We start from the raw sequence: 16,828 nt of genomic DNA on the forward strand, positions 1-16,828 counted from the left end.
GAGAACTCATCTTCCAAATCTGTAATGAAATGAATGAATGAAATATACCCATAAATGAAATTTACCAAAACCGTTCCTCTTTTTGAAAGTTTTATCACTGAAAAAATGGTCTTCTTTGGACATCGTGCAGCTTCCTCGTGTTCTAGGTGGTTTCTTGAACCTCACGCACATAGAGCCTATGAGCCACGTGTAAGGATTACTGTTAGAACTTTCACGTGAGTTTGGAATCGTCAGGGAGTATCAGGTTACTCTAGGATTACATGAATCTTGTTCTTAGGGTTTAACTGAATGACAGAAGGCACCACCCAGTGAGGCCCAAGCTGAAGTCCCAGGCTATCACGGAGCCCAAATCCCATTTTTCCCTTTGTGATCATATCCAAGAACACAGTGGTGTTCTCTGACCTGTTCCTGGTTGGATCTGATTTTCCATTTCCTTTGTGGGGTCACTGGAGGGTCTTATTTCATGTTCTCTTCAGGGGATAATTGCTCTTTCGCTGTTTTTCTAAGCTCTCCTTTTTGGCATTTTTCCTTTCAGTCTTGTGACAGTGGAAGCGAATATTTGCACAGTTGGCCTTTCCACTCCCTCGTGGCTCTGCTCCAGCATCTGCGGGGAGCGGGGGCCGTCCAGGGGACAGGTGAGGCTGCCTCCAGCACCTGCAAGATCACCTTTGCTTCCTTCTGCCCTTTTAAAAGGGTTCATGATCAACTTGGAATGAAAGAACAAATGAAAACCATAGGACTATTACCTTCTGAAAAGTTACACAGCCCTGGGGTCTCTTCAAATATTGACAATTATGATCAGCAGTTTATAAACCTGAACCAGAAGCATTTGGGCAAAAAAGGAGGAGTAGTAGCTGTTGTGTGTCTCCATTATAAAAGAAAAAAGAAACCCAAATGGGAAAATGCATGCTTCTTTTTTCTGTCCCATTCTCGCTCACACGTAGTCCCATGAGACAAGGCAAATTAATCATAATAAACCATTTCTTTTTTTTAAAGATTGATTTATTTATTTTGGAGGGAGAGAGAGTGAGCAGGGGGAAGGGCAGAAGGAGGGAGAGAGAGACTCCCAAGCAGACTCCGAGCTAAGCACGGAGCCCGCTGCAGGGCTTGATCTCATGACACTGAGATCATGACCTGAGATGAAACCAAGAGTCAGTCACTGAACTGACTGAGCCAGCCAGGGGCCCCTTGAACGATTTCTAAAGAGGTTTGGACCAGAGCTTTCTGAGAGAACTTGCTGTAATGAGGGAAGTGTTCTCTGCACTGGCCAGAGCTCAAACCACTAGTCACGCTGGAAATGTGGCCCGTGGGACTGAGGAACTGAATCTGTAATCTTTGTTCATTTTAGTTAATTAAATTTAAGTCACTCCAGGTGGCTGGTGGTCTACTATATTGCTGGATCTGCTAGAAACATGGCATTAAATCATCTCCATATGATTTATATCATCAAGTTTGACCTCCCTACCAAGTCCTAAACGCCTTTATCCAGCTGCCTCGTGGGTATTCCATAGGCATTTAAATTCCATTGTGGCCAGCATAGCACCTTCACCCTCCCACGTGCTCAAAGCCCCTGCTCCCAGGTCTTCTCCAGTCTCAGTAAGGAGAGCCGCCTCCATGTAGGGGCTCAGGCAAAGATGTGCAAGTCACCTCTTCTTCCCTTGCTCGTGATCAAGTTGTCCCCTCAGCTCTTGCTCCAGATTGTATTCTGAGTCCCTCGATTTCTCTCCACCTCCACAGCAGCCTCCTGAGGCAAAGCCTTTCATCTCTTGCCTGGATAATCACAAGAGCTTCCTGACCGATCTGCCTGCTTCCTGCCCGAACCTCTACAACTCATCCTTCACTTACAACCAGGGTGATATTTGTACAACATGAGTCAGACCTCATACTCGCCTACTTTATTCTGTGTTAGTTAGCAATAGCTTCACTGTGAAAGACTGAAAACCAAAACAACGGGGATTTAAACAACGTAGAAGTTTATTTCTGCTATCAGGGTAATCAGCCCAGGGCTGACTCGGATAGTCTGCTGACACTAGGGTTCCAGACCCTTCGTGTTTGCTAATCCAGCTGTCCTGTCTGTATTCCAGCCAGCAGAGGGGTGGCAAAGAAGGGGAGGGAGCACTTCTTCCCATTAAGGTCACTTCCCAGAACTGGTAGGTGCCACTTTGTACATCCCACTGGCCACAGCTCTGTAACCTGCCCCCCCCCCACCACCACCAGTGGCAAGCGTGGCTGGGAAATGCTGTCTCGTTTTGTACGGACATCTGCCTGCAAGAAGAGGGGGAGAGTGGGGGTCGAGGATGACTAGTGGTCTTTGCTACACCCTCCAACAGCTTTTATCGTGCGATGTAAACTCCTACCATGGTCCAGGAGGTTCTGTGTGGTCTGACCCCTGCTGCTTCCACACTGTATTCCAGCCAAACTGACTTTTGGTTCTTTACATGCTGGTCTCTCACGTGTTCCCTGGGTCATTTGTACGAGCCTTTCGCTCTGCCAGAAATACTCCATCCCTGACCTCTGTGGGCCCGGCCACGTCTTGTCACTACGATTCTGCTCATGTGACTTCTGCCAACCTTTCTCAGACCACCTGTCCACTCAGCACTCAGAAATTCCTTTAAAATCACCTGCCTTGTTTTAAACATCTACCACTCCCTGAAAATATATTTGTTTGTTTGCATTTCCATGCATACCACTCACCCACTCTAGAGTAAACTGCACAAAAGCAGGATCTTATCTTTCTTTTTCTCCACTATGTCCTCTGTACCTGGCACAGAAAGGGTATCTAAATATGAGTTGGTTGAATGAATGAACTCATTAACAGGATGGAAATCTATGTAACAGTAGTACAGAAGAGATGTAGGTGTATGATTGTGAAATAGTAAAGCTGGATTAGTTCAATTCCCGCATGATAAAGGTGAGGATAAAGGACAACTGAAGTTGTCATATAGCTGGTTATAAATTCTAGAGATAATGTGCTGAGATTTCTCAGGACATCCTCATGAACTAGATTGATTTGGACAGGACACCAAAAGAATTGGCTGGATTTAAAAGTGAGCTCAACCGTGTTCCATGACTATTGATTAAGGAACTGGTAGCAGTCAGAATAAAGTCTCAGTGACTTGATGAGGACATTTGTGTGCAAATCATGTTTTAATGAGCCTAAAATTAGGGGCTGGTCAAGAATGAATGATGACATAGGGTCACCATCTTCCCTTTCCCTACCATTTTTAGTTGATTTCCCCTTGGATCATTGCCATTATCTCCATTGTAGCTCTATGAGCGAGGGGACAGAGCTGATCTTGCATCCTCTGTGTGTCGCACGGTGCCTGCCCAGTAGATACCTAATAAGAATTTTGGAGGGATGAGTGATGCATCCCTAAAAAATGGAAAAAAAATCTCATCAGGGGTTTCTGGTAAGTGTGAGAAACTTTTCATCATTACAAAGAGTCAGGGTATTGTTCCTCTATATTCCATCCATGCAGTTCACCAAGTTCACTCAAAGACTGGGACCGATATCAACAGTACGTATTCTGCTTCACTCATACTGGCGTGTGGGGCTTTTAGGCAGGACTCCAGCGTCAGTGTTAGAGTCCTTGGCTCGAACTCTGTCCAGCCAATGGTTTGACCCACAGCCAGCATTAAAATTTAAGCCTGTAGGACCTGAAACTAGTGTTTTGAAAATAAAGAAAGCAGAATTCCACATATTCTATATCCTCCCTCAGGGCCCAGTGATGCATACCAGATTTGGGAATGCCAAGTGTCTCATGGGGGGGTACAGGCCAGCTCCCCAGTTTTTATCCAGCCTTTCATATATAACACAGATTGATGGTGAAATGGAGCCAGGGTAGCTGCCGGGGATACATCTCAGCCAAGGTCATTCCTTAGCGGATATTTAAACCTGCAGATGAGCACGAAGTACACCTCATCACTCTGGCCCCCTGAGAGAAATAGGTTTACTCTGGGCTCTAAGGACATTTCCTCATGGAGAGCCTGAAGACTGAGGTCATTGCAGACATGAATAGACATAGACATTCTGGGCCTGCACATGTAGGTTTTGAATGAGGACTTGACTAGGCTTTGGGCCCAGAGGAAAGAGGCAGTGAGGCGGGTAGAGGGACACAGGAGGTGCCTAGATCTCTCTCCATCTCATGGAGGGGAATCTTTAAAAATCTGATTTGTGTGTTCTATGATTTGAAGCCAATTACTTGAGATGGCTGAGCACATATAAATTTCCCAGGCAATCATGCATTTTTCTTCCAGACCTTTTCTTCTTCAGTGTCACTGGATGTGAGATTTAGTTTAGGCCAAGAGGTTGTCAAGAGAGCCCCATTCCCTTATGCCTGGTTGTGGCTTTCAGCTGGTTGCTGTTCCAAATGAGCTCACAGACAGATAGATGGTGGCAACTGGCCTGGGAATGCCAAGGCCAGAAGAAGTCTGTTCGTCTCATCCCGAACCGGGCCTGTTTTTGTTTTTGTTTTTGTTTTTGTTTTTAAGATTTTATTTATTTATTTGACAGAGAGAGACACAGCGAGAGAGGGAATACAAGCAGGGGGAGTGGAAGAGGGAGAAGCAGGCTTCCCGCGGAGCAGGGAGCCCGATGCGGGGCTCGATCCCAGGACCCCGGGATCATGACCTGAGCCGAAGGCAGACGCTTAACGACTGAGCCACCCAGGCGCCCCTCGGGCCTGTTTTTGAAACACAGAATTATGAGGTCACTTTCATACATTAGCTCACCCTTTGACTAGCTGAGTATTCTTTTGGAGACAAATGACCTCAAGTTTGCAGAGTTAGCAAAAAAGGCCAACAGCGGGGCAAATCTTTGCAACTGGTTTGGGCAAACCAGAACCCAGTTCTTCACTAACAACTGCCCAGCGTGGTGGGTCTCCAGCGGCTGACCATGACTTGCAGTGTTCGCTTTCCTGGGTGTCTTCTGAGGTTTTCACACAAGTTGGGACGACAGCCTTCTCTCCCACCCAGGGCTGATAAGGTGCCTTAGCTCCATCACCCTGCTGAGTTCAGACCTGCATGAGGCTGGAGGGGGAGGTGGCGGCTGGAGAACAGCCTGAAAAGATAAAGATGTGGTGTGGTCAGGGAGCAGCAGAAATGAAAGATGCCGGAGTGCTCCACCCTCCACCCTTCCTCCCTCCTCAGAGAGGCCTTCCTGATGTCCACTCAGAATTCACTAGCTTCTTTCTCTGATCACGCTCTAATTCTTTGCATAAACTTAAAAAAAATTTTAAATTGCGGTTAAAAAAAAACATATAGAATTGACTATCTCAACCATGTCTAAGTGTGGAGCTCAGTTACGTTAAGTACATTCACTTTGTTGTGCAACTGTCAGCACCATCCATTTCCGGCTAAAACTCTGTCCCCATCAAACACGAACACCCCGTTCCCCTCTGCCCCCCACACCTGCAGCCCCTGGCAACCGCCCTTCTGTTCTCCATCTCTGTGAACGTGACGATGCCAGGGACATGCAAAAGTAGACTCATCCAGTGTGTGTCCTCTCGTGGCTGGCTTATTTCACTCAGCCTGATGTCTTCCAGGTTCACCCATGTCGTAGCCTGTGTCCGACTTTCTTCTTTACGCCTGAGTAATACTCCCTTACAGGTACAGACTGCATTTTGTTTGCCTGTTTGTCTGCTGATGGCTCTTGGGCTTGCTTCCCCCCGCCCCCCTGGCTGTTGTGAATCACGCTGCAGTGGACGTGGCTGTGCAAGTAATGCTTTCAGCTCTTTTGGGCGTGTACCCAGAAGTGGGGTTGCTGGATCCTGCCGACACCCTTTCTTCATCTGGGAAACAAAAGGGCTGGCCCTCGAAGCCCGCTCTGGGCTTGGGGACTGTCTCCTACCATGTCCAGCGTGAGCGCTGGGGACCGAGGGCCCTCGGAGCCCCCAGCCCGCAGGGATGGCTGTCTCCAGCGGTGCCTCTCTCCTCTGTGGCACTCAGAACAGGACTCTCAGAAGGACCCTGAGCCTCCCGTGGCTGCTTTGTTTTGAGCCCCTCCCCCAACTTTCTAAAGAAGCCAACTTTTGGAGGAGGAATAGGGAGAAATGAGTTACAAGTGGCCACTTTCAGAGTTCATAGATGTTGGCTTTGTTCATGGTTTCTGTGGAACAAGTGGGTGTTTCTTTTTCCTTCTCTCTTTTCAGCTGGGAGGCCTGCATGTCTCCCTCAGTGACTGCGAGGGCCACCTCCCCCCAGCAGCCCTTCCTGCCTACCTCTCTCCCCTCCCCTCCTGTCCCTTTCTGAACTCTAAGGTGCTTGCTGAGACTTGGTGGCGCCAATGTCATGTTTCTAGCTAATGTTGAGCTGAGTCCTTTAAAAGTCCATCTTGCCAAGGAATCAAAGACCTAGGAAAGGTAATTTTTTAAAAGATTTTTTTATTTATTCATTTGAGAGAGAAAGCGAGAGAGCATGAGCAGGGGGGGAGGGTTGGAGAGGGAGAAGCAGACCCCCTGCTCTGCGTGGAGCCCGACGTGGGACACAATCCCAGGACCCTGAGATCACGACCTGAGCCTAAGGCAGATATTTAACCGACTGAGCCACCCAGGCGCCCCTAGGAAAGGTACTTTTAAAAACATAGTATTGCTATCTCTTCTCTGTGTCCTGCAGGGACGGATGTTTCACAGGGAGTTTGCTCGCCGGGTCAGATGGGGCACGATGCGTTTATTTTGGCGGCACGCTGCTTGACCTCAGAGCGGGGTCACTTGCTACAGTATTTTGGCAGCCTAATGGATTGTTCTGTGGATGCTGTTTAAAGAAGATGAAGTGAAAAAAATTAGGTGACCATATTTGCCCTCACAACATCCCCCCTCTAATGCATCTCCCAGTCCTGGCAACCAAGTGTTCTCTGAGACGTGTTTTGCCCTGAGGACAGGGGTTTTTAAAGTTTTCCATGTGGCCGGTAGCGGGCGCTCGTGTGGGCTACCATGTGGGCTACCACGTGGGCTACCAGGTGGTCGGGGATGCCCTGACTCGGCCAAGGGCTTGCTGTGACCTTGGGGGACTTCCCCAAGGAATCCACAGACTTTTAAGGGAACCAAGTCTAGTCTGTAATAAACTCAGCCATTGTGTGGCCCAATTAAGGCATCTGTGTTTAGAAACTTTTTGTTTTATTGTGATAAAATATACACAATGTAAAATTTCCCACTGTAGCCATTTGTAAGTGCACAACTCACTGACATTAAGTCACTCACCCCGGGGCACCTGGGTGGCTCAGGCGTTAAGTGTCTGCCTTTGGCTCAGGTCATGATCCCAGGGTCCTGGGATCGAGCCCCGCATCGGGCTCCCTGCTCTGCGGGAAGCCTGCTTTTCCCTCTCCCCCTGCTTGGGTTCCCTCTCTTGCTGTGTCTCTCTCTGTCAAATAAATAAATAAAATCTTTAAAAAAAAAAAAAAAAGTCACTCACCCCATTGTGCACCATCTCCACCATCCCTCTTGCAACTTTTTCATCTCGCACTGATATTCTATACCCATCAACCACTGACTCCCCCTAGACCCTGGCAAGCACCCTCTACTTTCTGTCTCCGTGAGTCTGACTCCTCTAGGTTCCCCATGTCCATGGAATCATCCAGCAGTTGTCCTTTTGTGACTGGCTTATATCGCTTGGCACAATGTCTTCATGGTTTGGCCACGTTGTAGCCTGTGTCTGAAGTTCCTTGTTAAGGCTGAATAATGCTCTGTTGTATGCGCACACCACATTTTGTGTATCCATTTCTCTGGGACGGACACTGACATCTCCACTACCTTTCAGCTGTTTGGACTACTGCTGTTCTGAGCATGGCTGTCCGAGTGTGGGTTGGAGGCCCTGCTTTCACTTCTTTTAGATCCGTACTCTGAAACAGAGTTGCTCAGTCATAGAGTCTGGAGAACTCTTAAAGTCACGCTATTCTTTGGAGAAGATCTTTGGGGAATCTGGCCTAACTCACTGTCAGCATTAATAAGTAAAAGATTAGGTTGACATTGTTTCAAACAGAAGTAACAGGAGGCAACAAAACATGGTCATGATTGCATAATTAAGGTCCAAGCTCGAACTAGGCGGTGTGATGACGAAACCAGAAGACAGGGCTGGTCTTCTGTTTTGTTTTCTTGGTAGCATCATATATACCCATGATTGTTCTTGCCACTAGAGAAGTGTGGTTTTTAACTGATTTTCCTGTTGCTCTGATTTAAAAGTACTTGTAGCACTTTTAGTCTTCACTTGCCTATACTTTTAAAGAATTAAGCATTTTTATTTTTTATATTTTATATATTTATTTATTTATTAGAATTAGGCATTTTTAGATAGAATGCCTGTTTAAAATAAGAATGAGGGCGCCTGGGTGGCTCAGTCGTTAAGCGTCTGCCTTTGGCTCAGGTCATGATCCCAGGGTCCTGGGATCGAGCCCCACATTGGGCTCCCCGCTCGGCGGGAAGCCTGCTTCTGCCTCTCCCCCTCCCCCTGCTTTTGTTCCCTCTCTCACTGTGTCTCTCTCTGTCAAATAAATAAAATCTTTAATAAAATAAAATAAAATAAAATGATATGGGACGTCTGGGTGGCTCAGTTGGTTAAGCAGCTACCTTCAGCTCAGTTCGTGATCCCAGGGTCCTGGGATCGAACCCCACGTGGGGCTCCTTGCTCAGCAGGTAGTCTGCTTCTCCCTCTGCCTGCCACTCCCCCTGCTTGTGCTCTCGCTCTCTCATTCCAATAAAGAAATAAAATCTTAAAAAAAATAAAATGAGAACGATAGATTACAATCTATTAATATAAAGTTGACATATGGTAGGAGATTCTTCCTTTTAGAGAAGGCTCATCTGCTTGGCTTTGCAAAGACACCATGGAGTGTCTTTTCCGTTGTAAGCTAGTGCACTCGTATTTATCTGCACTAGTGTTTATTTCAACATACAAAAAAGTGACCTACACAAAACTTCTGTGTTTCTGCTTATTGTGGTCTGTAGTCAATAAGCATCTGCTGTATTAATGATGTGCCTGCTAATTTTGGCCTGACACCTTCTTGGTTTTGTTCACTTGTTTAAGCAGTAGGGGTGTCCATCATTGCTACATGCATGCAGTCCCTGGCCTTGTTCTCAGCCTAGCAGAAACCAGAGGGGACTTGAGGCTAGCTGAGTAAACTGACGTTGCCACAGCAAGAACAATCTTTTTAAAAGACAACTTTGATCATGTCTGTACACTCCCTGGCCAAAATCCCTCCAAGGCTCAAGTTGCTTTTGGAATAAAGCACACATTTTTCCCTGTGGCTCACGAGGCTTACTAGCGTGGCCCCAGGGGACCCTCGCCAGCCCTGCTTTCCCTGCGCAGCACTTCGCTTGCTGGTTTCAGTTCCTTGAAAACTTTGCAATCTGTTGCATCTCTGGGCTCTCGCACAGGCTCTTCTTTGCTAGAACACTCTTGCCTGACTTCTTCTCAGGGTGAAATTTGTTCCAGTCCTTAAGTGACAGGTGCCATTTTCTGTAGGATTCTCTTCCTGGCCCTCGCATCTGAGTTAGTGGTCCCTCCGCTGTGTGCCCAGAGCACTTTCTGGGGTCTTTCTTACTTCATCCTAGCGCTCATCCCATGTTTCTACTTATAAAATTTAGTCGATTAAATATCGAGCAGACATAAAAGGGCTAATGAAATATAGGTTGGCTGGAAAAGATTCTGACACCATGCATCTCTGTGTACTCACCACCCAGTTCTAGAAAAGGAATATGGTCGTGACTTTTGAAATGCCCTATACAGCCCCTCCGCGGCCATCCCTGTCCCCCTGCCACCCTCCCACTAACCATGAGCCTCGCTATGCTGTTACTCCTCACCCTGCTTTTCTTTATAATGCCTCATCTTTTGGGATCCATAAACAATATAGCATTTCATTTTGCATGGCTCGGGGCTTCTAGTAAGTCAGCTCATATGGCATGTGTTTTTCTGTGGGCTTTTTTTCTCTCCACATTATTCCCAAGATGCATCTATGTTGACCTTTATGGCTACAACTCATTTGTTTCACTGCTGTGTAAATATATCACCATTATTTGGCCTGTAATTGCCTTTTTACATATTTCTGTGTCTCCTCTTTCCCTTAGGCCCCATCTTTATCCCTACACACAATTTTAAATTCCCAAAGGACAGAGATTGAGTTTATCTTGCCCACTGTTGTGTCCTAGTATCTGGCACGTAAGAAAATATTTGTGAAGCGAGCCCTATGCCCTTGGGCCTAAGGGTTTGCCCGTGAGTGGTAATCAAGGCAACCCCATTCTTTTTTTTTTTTTTAAGATTTTATTTATGTATTTATTTATTTATTAAGAGAGAGAGGGAGAGAGCGTGTGCACGTCCATGTTGGGAGAGGGGCGTTCGAGCACAAGCCGGGGGAGAGGGAGAGGGAGAGAGAGAGAATCTTAAGCAGATTCCCGGCTGAGTGCGGAGCCTGATCCAGGGCTTGATCTCACGATCCTGAGATCACGACCTGAACTGAAACCACAAGTCAGACGCTTAACCGACTGAGCCCTCCCAGGCGCCCCAGAGCGACCCCATTCTTGCTCGGCAGGGACCTTTGCTCCCAGCACCCTCCCTTACTGCAGCACTCGGGACCAGGGCTCAGCAAACTTTTTCTGTACCAGGCCAGATGGTAACTATTTTAGACTTTGGGGGCCATATGGTTTCTCATGTAACTCCTCAACTCTGCCATCGTAGTGTGAAAGCTGCTATAGGTAACACATAAACAAATGGGCGGTCCAGTAACACTTTATTTACAAAAATAAGCATTGGGCCAAATGTGGCCCACAACCTATAATGTGCCAACCTCTGTTTAAAGGACTTTCCTGGTTCCGTGTGTCTAGTTCTGGCCAATGAGCTGTGAGCAGAATTGACGCGTCCCTACTGTCTGGAGCATTTAATTACCTATTGACCAGTCCTGCTACTTGATCATCCTGTGCCTTCCAGGGGGACCCTCCCGGTCTAGTACAGACAGGGACAAACAGGGTGGGTTCCTGGCACCTTATCAGGCCCTCAGGCAAAAGGATATGGCTGTAGTCAAGGTGGAAAAGTAGCAGCTTTCAGACTAGGACTGAAATGCATCTTCGAACTTGTCATGCATGTATATAACATATAGATTGTGTATGTATATAACATATAGACTAAAGGCATGGATAAAAATACTACTGTAATATTTGAGTTGCAGGCTGCAGAGTTTGGATCTCCACTTTGCCATCTTTCATCCCCACCCTTTCTTTCCTGGTTCCTGGCCGGCATCTGAGGCTTGAGCCTGGCCCGCTCTGCATACAGAGAGCTGAGAGTTGCTGTCTTAACTCTGCCAAGCATACAGCATATAGCCCGATGGAGAAAATGTTGACTTCTATTTGTTGGATTAGCAGAACAGCTTCTTTGGAGAGTTCTTTTTTTTTTTTTTTTAAGATTTTATTTATTTATTTGACAGAGAGAGACACAGCAAGAGAGGGAACACAAGCAGGGGGAGTGGGAGAGGGAGAAGCAGGCTTCCCGCCAAGCAGGGAGTCCGATGCGGGGGCCCGATCCCAGGACCCCAGGATCATGACCTGAGCCAAAGGCAGACGCTTAACGACTGAGCCACCCAGGAGCCCCTCTTTGGAGAGTTCTGAGCACAAGTGGAGGAATAACACATACTGGGTCATTTTCCTTACATTAAGTGGACCCCCTTGCACTCACGATATGGGAGCAACCCACGTAGAACATTGCAGTGAAAGAAGACAGCCTCGGACAGATAGATTTGAAACCTGAGTTGGTTTGGGTCTTCTCATGATTTAAGCGGGGATACTTAGACCTACTTCACAGGATTATTGTGAGGAATGCAATTTGCTTGTTGCAGTAGCAAATTAGTTTGAAAGAAATATGGCTGAAGGGAGGTCCAGATGATGAGGATAAGAAAAAGAATAGGATTGACAAAAAACAGGGCTCACCATGCACTGCCAGGCACTGTTCTAGCACCTTACTCCTCATTCCACCCTTACGGTGACGGGGGGGGGGGGATGGTACTATTACTGTCCCCCTTCACAGATGGTGAATAAAGCACAGAGAAGGCCGGTCACTTGGCCAGGGCTGCTCGGCTAGTAGGTGCTAGAACCAGGGGGGCTATCCGTGTGTCTACCTGGAGAGTCCCGCCCTTCACCAGATCACTGCTTCTCGTGGTATTGGTACCGATGCTTTAAGTTTGCCTATTGTTACATTGTTACTGGGGAAGGCTCCTGAAACCCCTCACTGCTGAGGTGACTTGGTCAGCCCCATTCTGCTCTCCTGTAATTGACATAGAAAGTGGTCTAGAGACGTCGGCTATTTCTCTAAGGACACAGGGCATCCAGGAAATCATATCAGTGTCTTCCCATATGATGTGTATTTGAGACATTTTAAAAGGATGAGCTGCACATAGCAGAGTGTGGATGTCACTGGTGCCTCTTGCCAGTATTTCCCTTGAGATGGGGCAGGCCCGTGTGTCTAGTTCTGGCCAATGAGCTGTGAGCAGAATTGATATGTCCCTTCTGGTCCGGAGCATTTAATCACTAGTGAGACAGCCTCGAGGCCTGTAACACATCAACCAGCAACAGTCAAGATGGTATCTGATCTTCGAACCCACACCCCAAGTGACAGTGATGAGCAGAGCCCCCCGCCAGCCCTCAGTGGGCATGTAGTGTGAGCAAGAAATAAACTTGCAGTGTTGTAAGCCTCTGAAATTGTTAAGAGATGATTGGTTCTGCAGAACATAGCTCATGACTAATACACAAACCTGCTGCAGTTTTCTGTCCTTGCAAACAGCTCGTTTGTACAATTTTTTTTAATTATTACTTGATGTGAGTTAGGACTAACATGAAAGAGTATTAGCATTGACCTTGGGTGTGTAGAGTTTTGTAGAGAGTAAATAAGTTACAAAATTGGGGTCTAGTTCCTTCGGCTCGGGTCGTGGTCCCAGGGTCCTGGGATCGAGCCCCGCGTCGGGCTCCCTGCTTGGCGGGAGGCTTGCTTCTCCCTCTCCCACTCCCCCTGCTTGTGTTCCCTCTCTCGCTGTGTCTCTCTCTGTCAAATAAATAAAATCTTAAAAAAAAAAAAAAAAGAAATGTTTCATTGGCAGGCCATTGTTAGGGGGACTCAGATGTATATAAATACCATTAACTGGTACATGCATGTTACTCCCTTGATACTCTTCCTATCAGTTCCTTATTCCTGTGGTTTATAGGAAGACCTCCTACCCACACCTGACCCATCTGTGTCAGACCTTACAGGGTAGGCTAGTGTAGGTGCTGTGTTTAACAACATCACTCCTGTTTGCCCAAACGGACTTCTGTTCATTTGCAACTTCCACCTAAATATTTCCAAAACCTGCTTAACTTGTCAAGTTTGGGCAAACCGTTCACCCCGTTGGACCTGTAGAGTCAGTATGTTGTTCACATATCAAGCACCATTCCTGCCCTGTTTTCTATCAACTGTGTCTTGAACATCTAGGATTTCTGTATCTCTCACCTTCTCTCCCCCTATCTGTCATCATGTTCTTCATATTCTTCTCTGTCTCTTGCTCACACACAGGCATTCTCTCTCCCTCTCCCTTGCCCCCCTCCCCAAAGATTTAAATCGATCCTGTTCTAAGATCCCCAACACTGGGGAAATGTCTGCACGTTATTCATCATCCCTAATGAACAAAACTGCAGGAACCTTTTGAAAGGCTTCTGCTGGGAACTGAGGGAGGCTGGAGAAGTCATCAGTAATCTGAGCTCACCCAGCTGCATGACTTCAAGTGGGAATTGCATAAGTTTCTGCCTTAAGCACGTCCTCCAGAGGTTTAGGTTTTCAGCTTGTTTTCAACTTGTGATACGGAGCAGGGGTAGAATTAGTGGGAGAAATTTAATATTGAGGGAAAGGAAACATGGCAGCATTCCAATCCCCACGAGGTATGTTTGCCTTTCTCTTTCACAGAAGCTAAAATTTCCAAAACCAAGTAGAAGCGCTATCCGCCCTGTCCTCTCCCACCCCTCGCCTGGCAAGTGCAATACCCTGAGTTTGCTGCTCGGTGTCCTTGAGTTCATTGACAGCGTCTCATAGCAGGAGAGAAAACTTTCATCCTTGAAAATGAGAAGCATACGCTGAGCTTTCCCAGCGAGCATTTGATGATCTTTAAGGTTTATAGATTATCATTGAAATGTGGGCCTTTCCCTCAGAGAGCTTCTAATCTAGTAGATTATAAGACGTTTGCCAAGAAGAAAGAGTGTCTCGGGGGGAGAAGACACTTAAGCTAACCCTTTGGTAGAAAAGAAAGATGTTTTAAATTTCTGCTCTAGTCTATGCACAGCAGAGAGTGGAACTTGTCTCAGAAGCAGGCCGGGTACAGGAGAGCATCCGCAGGGAGCTCATTAAGGGGATCGGACTCACATCATGGAGAGAACAGCGCCGACATGGTAGGCTGGCAGGGAGGCCCAGGCCGGCTGTCCTATAAAGACGGGCTTTGCTGGAGCTGCAGCTTTGGGCCCAGACTGCAGCCCAGCTCGCCCTTCCTGTTAAAATCTGCCGTGGCAAGAGGTTAAGAGATGTACCTATGGCCAGACAGAGGGTGTCTGAACCCAAGTCAGAACTGAGACCTCTGAGTAACAGACTGATGGCCCCCAGATAGTGACGGGAGGTCGGAGTTGTCAGGGAATATGTACAGAAAGGAGAGGAACTGATGCTTCTCAAGGAAAATGGAGGCCTCTTGCCTGAGGAGTAATGACAGTAATGAGCGTCTATAAAAAGTTTTGTTTCAGTGCCCCTCGAGTCTTGCAAGACAAAGTCCTGACACATGGCTGAGGGTTTCATGTCCTGTTGGCCTTTAATTCAGGGAGAACTACCAGGTTCTCCCTGTGCACACCCAGTGACCATATTGATCCGTTGGCCATGTTGACCTCTGGCCTCCCAGCACACCCCCTTGACAAGTGCAGCCCGGCTGGAGGGGCCGTCCGGAGCGTCAACAGTACCGAAGGGTGGAGAGAGTTGAAAGCACGCAGGAGTCAGTGTGGGCCATCGTTGATGCTTTCCGGGTAAACCGATCCCATGGAGATGTCACCTAGCGCTGCCGTGTGTCCGGGGCTGTGGTAGAAGCACTCCCAGGAGCTGCCGAGCAGCAGTGTCCTCAGCCAGGCAGACTGTGTATGTCGTGTTGTTTTTGGAGTGGCCGCCAGGCTGTGGGAGGGCCTTGAGGTGCTCTCGGAGCATGCATTCTCTGGAGGAGAGAACACCCCAGGTGTGAGGCGCCCACACCTCCTTCCCAGAGCCACTGCCCTGCCTACGGGAGGTCCTGCTTGTCTCAGTGGTCTCCTGACTCTTTCCCGCCCCACCTCTTCGTTCACCAGTGTGACTCTGGGCGCCCGTGGTCTCTCTAGAACAGAATCAGCATGTTCGCTCTGATTCTGCAGCTTAACTGAGTTTGCTGCAACCCACAGTTGGAGAGACAGCCTGACTTCTCTGTTATGGTGTGGCTGCCCTGGATGTGACCCCCACTAAAGCCAGGGAAGGGGGGTACCTGCCCATCCTCATGTTGCTTACGGACCAGAGGGAGGAAGAGGCATCTGCACCCGGTCTGGGCACAGCTGGTGCGCGGTGCGGGCAACTGCCCCAGCCAGGAGGGTGGAGGCCTTCCTGGAGGAGGTGCCGTCGGAGCAGCAGGAGGGCTCTTTCACCCCTTCCCCAGGGCTCTCCTGCCTTCGGAGCCCCTCTTCACTCTGCTCCCGACCCTCCTCCCCACACCTTCATCTGTACCTGAAGTGCCTTCTCCTTCCATCTGCCATTTGCATTTCGAAATCCTACCGGCTTCTCATTGAGCCAAGTCAAAAGGCCTTTTTTTTTCCTTTTTCAAAACATGGAATGCTTCATGACTTTGCCTGTCATCTTGTGCAGGGGCCACGCTCATCTGCTCTGTGCCGTCCTGTTTCACGTGCTGCCCAGGCGAGCACAGAAGGCCCTTTCTCCACACAGGCCCTCCGTCTCCCCGCCTCCAAGCCGGGGTGCGGGCCCCTCATTCTCTGGGCCCCTGCCCCGCTTGACTTTGCCTTTTATATGATCAGTGGCACTTCCGTCTCCAGCCAGCCTGCAGAGTAAATGTGTGTCCCATCGGGTTTTGTCCAACGGACCCAACACGGTGTTTGTACAGTGAACTGCACCTGAACACACTGAGCTGTGCTTAACGGACACTATACTCAGCAAACACTAAAAATATTTGTAATATAAGTGCATGCATTACAGGGTTCTGGAGGGGAGGGGGCGGGGGGATGGGTTAGCCTGGTGACGGGGATTAAAGAGTGCATGTTCTGCATGGAGCACTGGGTGTTATGCACAAGCAATGAATCACGGAACACTGCATCAAAAACTAATGATGTAATGTATGGTGACTAACATAACATAATAAAAAAAATAAGTGCATGAATTAAAGATTGATGCAGGGTGGCTAAAAGTCATGGAAACTTAGGAGCAGGGAAGAAGGACATGAGCAGTGAGAGCTGGGAGCAAGCCATCCTGCGAGAAGGAGGGCTGGAGGTATTTTGTGGCAGGGACAAGAAGGCGCGTTCTAGAGTGGGAGAAGAGCTTGGTGACAGCGTCAGATTGCAGCTGCAGAGAAGAGTACGGGGGCTGTGGACGATGGCAGGGCTGGTCGGGGCACAAACATGGCTCCGGAAGGGTGGCTTCGGAGGAGAGCTCGGGGGGTGGGGGGGTTCACTTGGCACCATGATTTGGTGTTGGCCTTACTTGGCCAGGGCACAGCGACGGTGACGTGAATTGTCCCGATCAGACAGCGAAAGGAAGAGGGAGGGAGGAGGAGGCCGGGTGTCTGGTCTTTGGTCTGGCTTCTCGCTACTGGGTACCACTCTGAATT

The 16,828-nt window shown here is 48.2% G+C and overlaps 1 protein-coding gene and 1 non-coding gene across 17 annotated transcripts in view; one reads left to right on the top strand and one right to left on the bottom strand.

Moving 5' to 3' along the window:
* The window catches only part of SLC22A23 (solute carrier family 22 member 23), a 178,473-nt gene that overhangs the window by 57,498 nt on the left and 104,147 nt on the right, over positions 1 to 16,828 (top strand). Inside the window, exon 3 of one of the 16 annotated variants that reach the window (XM_054505752.2) lies at positions 536 to 1,711. The exons of 14 other annotated variants lie outside the window; for them this stretch is intronic. Coding sequence is in view for 1 of the 2 variants with exons in the window: in XM_045866446.3 (XP_045722402.2) it covers positions 536 to 543 (8 nt within the window). In the remaining variant the exon portion in view is untranslated. Of the gene's footprint in view, positions 1 to 535; positions 1,712 to 16,828 lie in introns of those variants that run through there. One more of the 16 variants, XM_045866446.3, reaches the window with a different exon arrangement.
* On the bottom strand, positions 15,812 to 15,918 carry LOC123838067 (U6 spliceosomal RNA). Its single transcript, XR_006789403.1, has one exon. It is a non-coding gene; the product is annotated as a U6 spliceosomal RNA (small nuclear RNA).

The sequence above is a fragment of the Mirounga angustirostris genome, unplaced genomic scaffold (genome assembly GCF_029215605.1).
Source record: "Mirounga angustirostris isolate CCGP_5_RB_7025 unplaced genomic scaffold, mMirAng1.0.hap1 SCAF_8, whole genome shotgun sequence".
NCBI classification, from domain to species: domain Eukaryota; kingdom Metazoa; phylum Chordata; class Mammalia; order Carnivora; family Phocidae; genus Mirounga; species Mirounga angustirostris.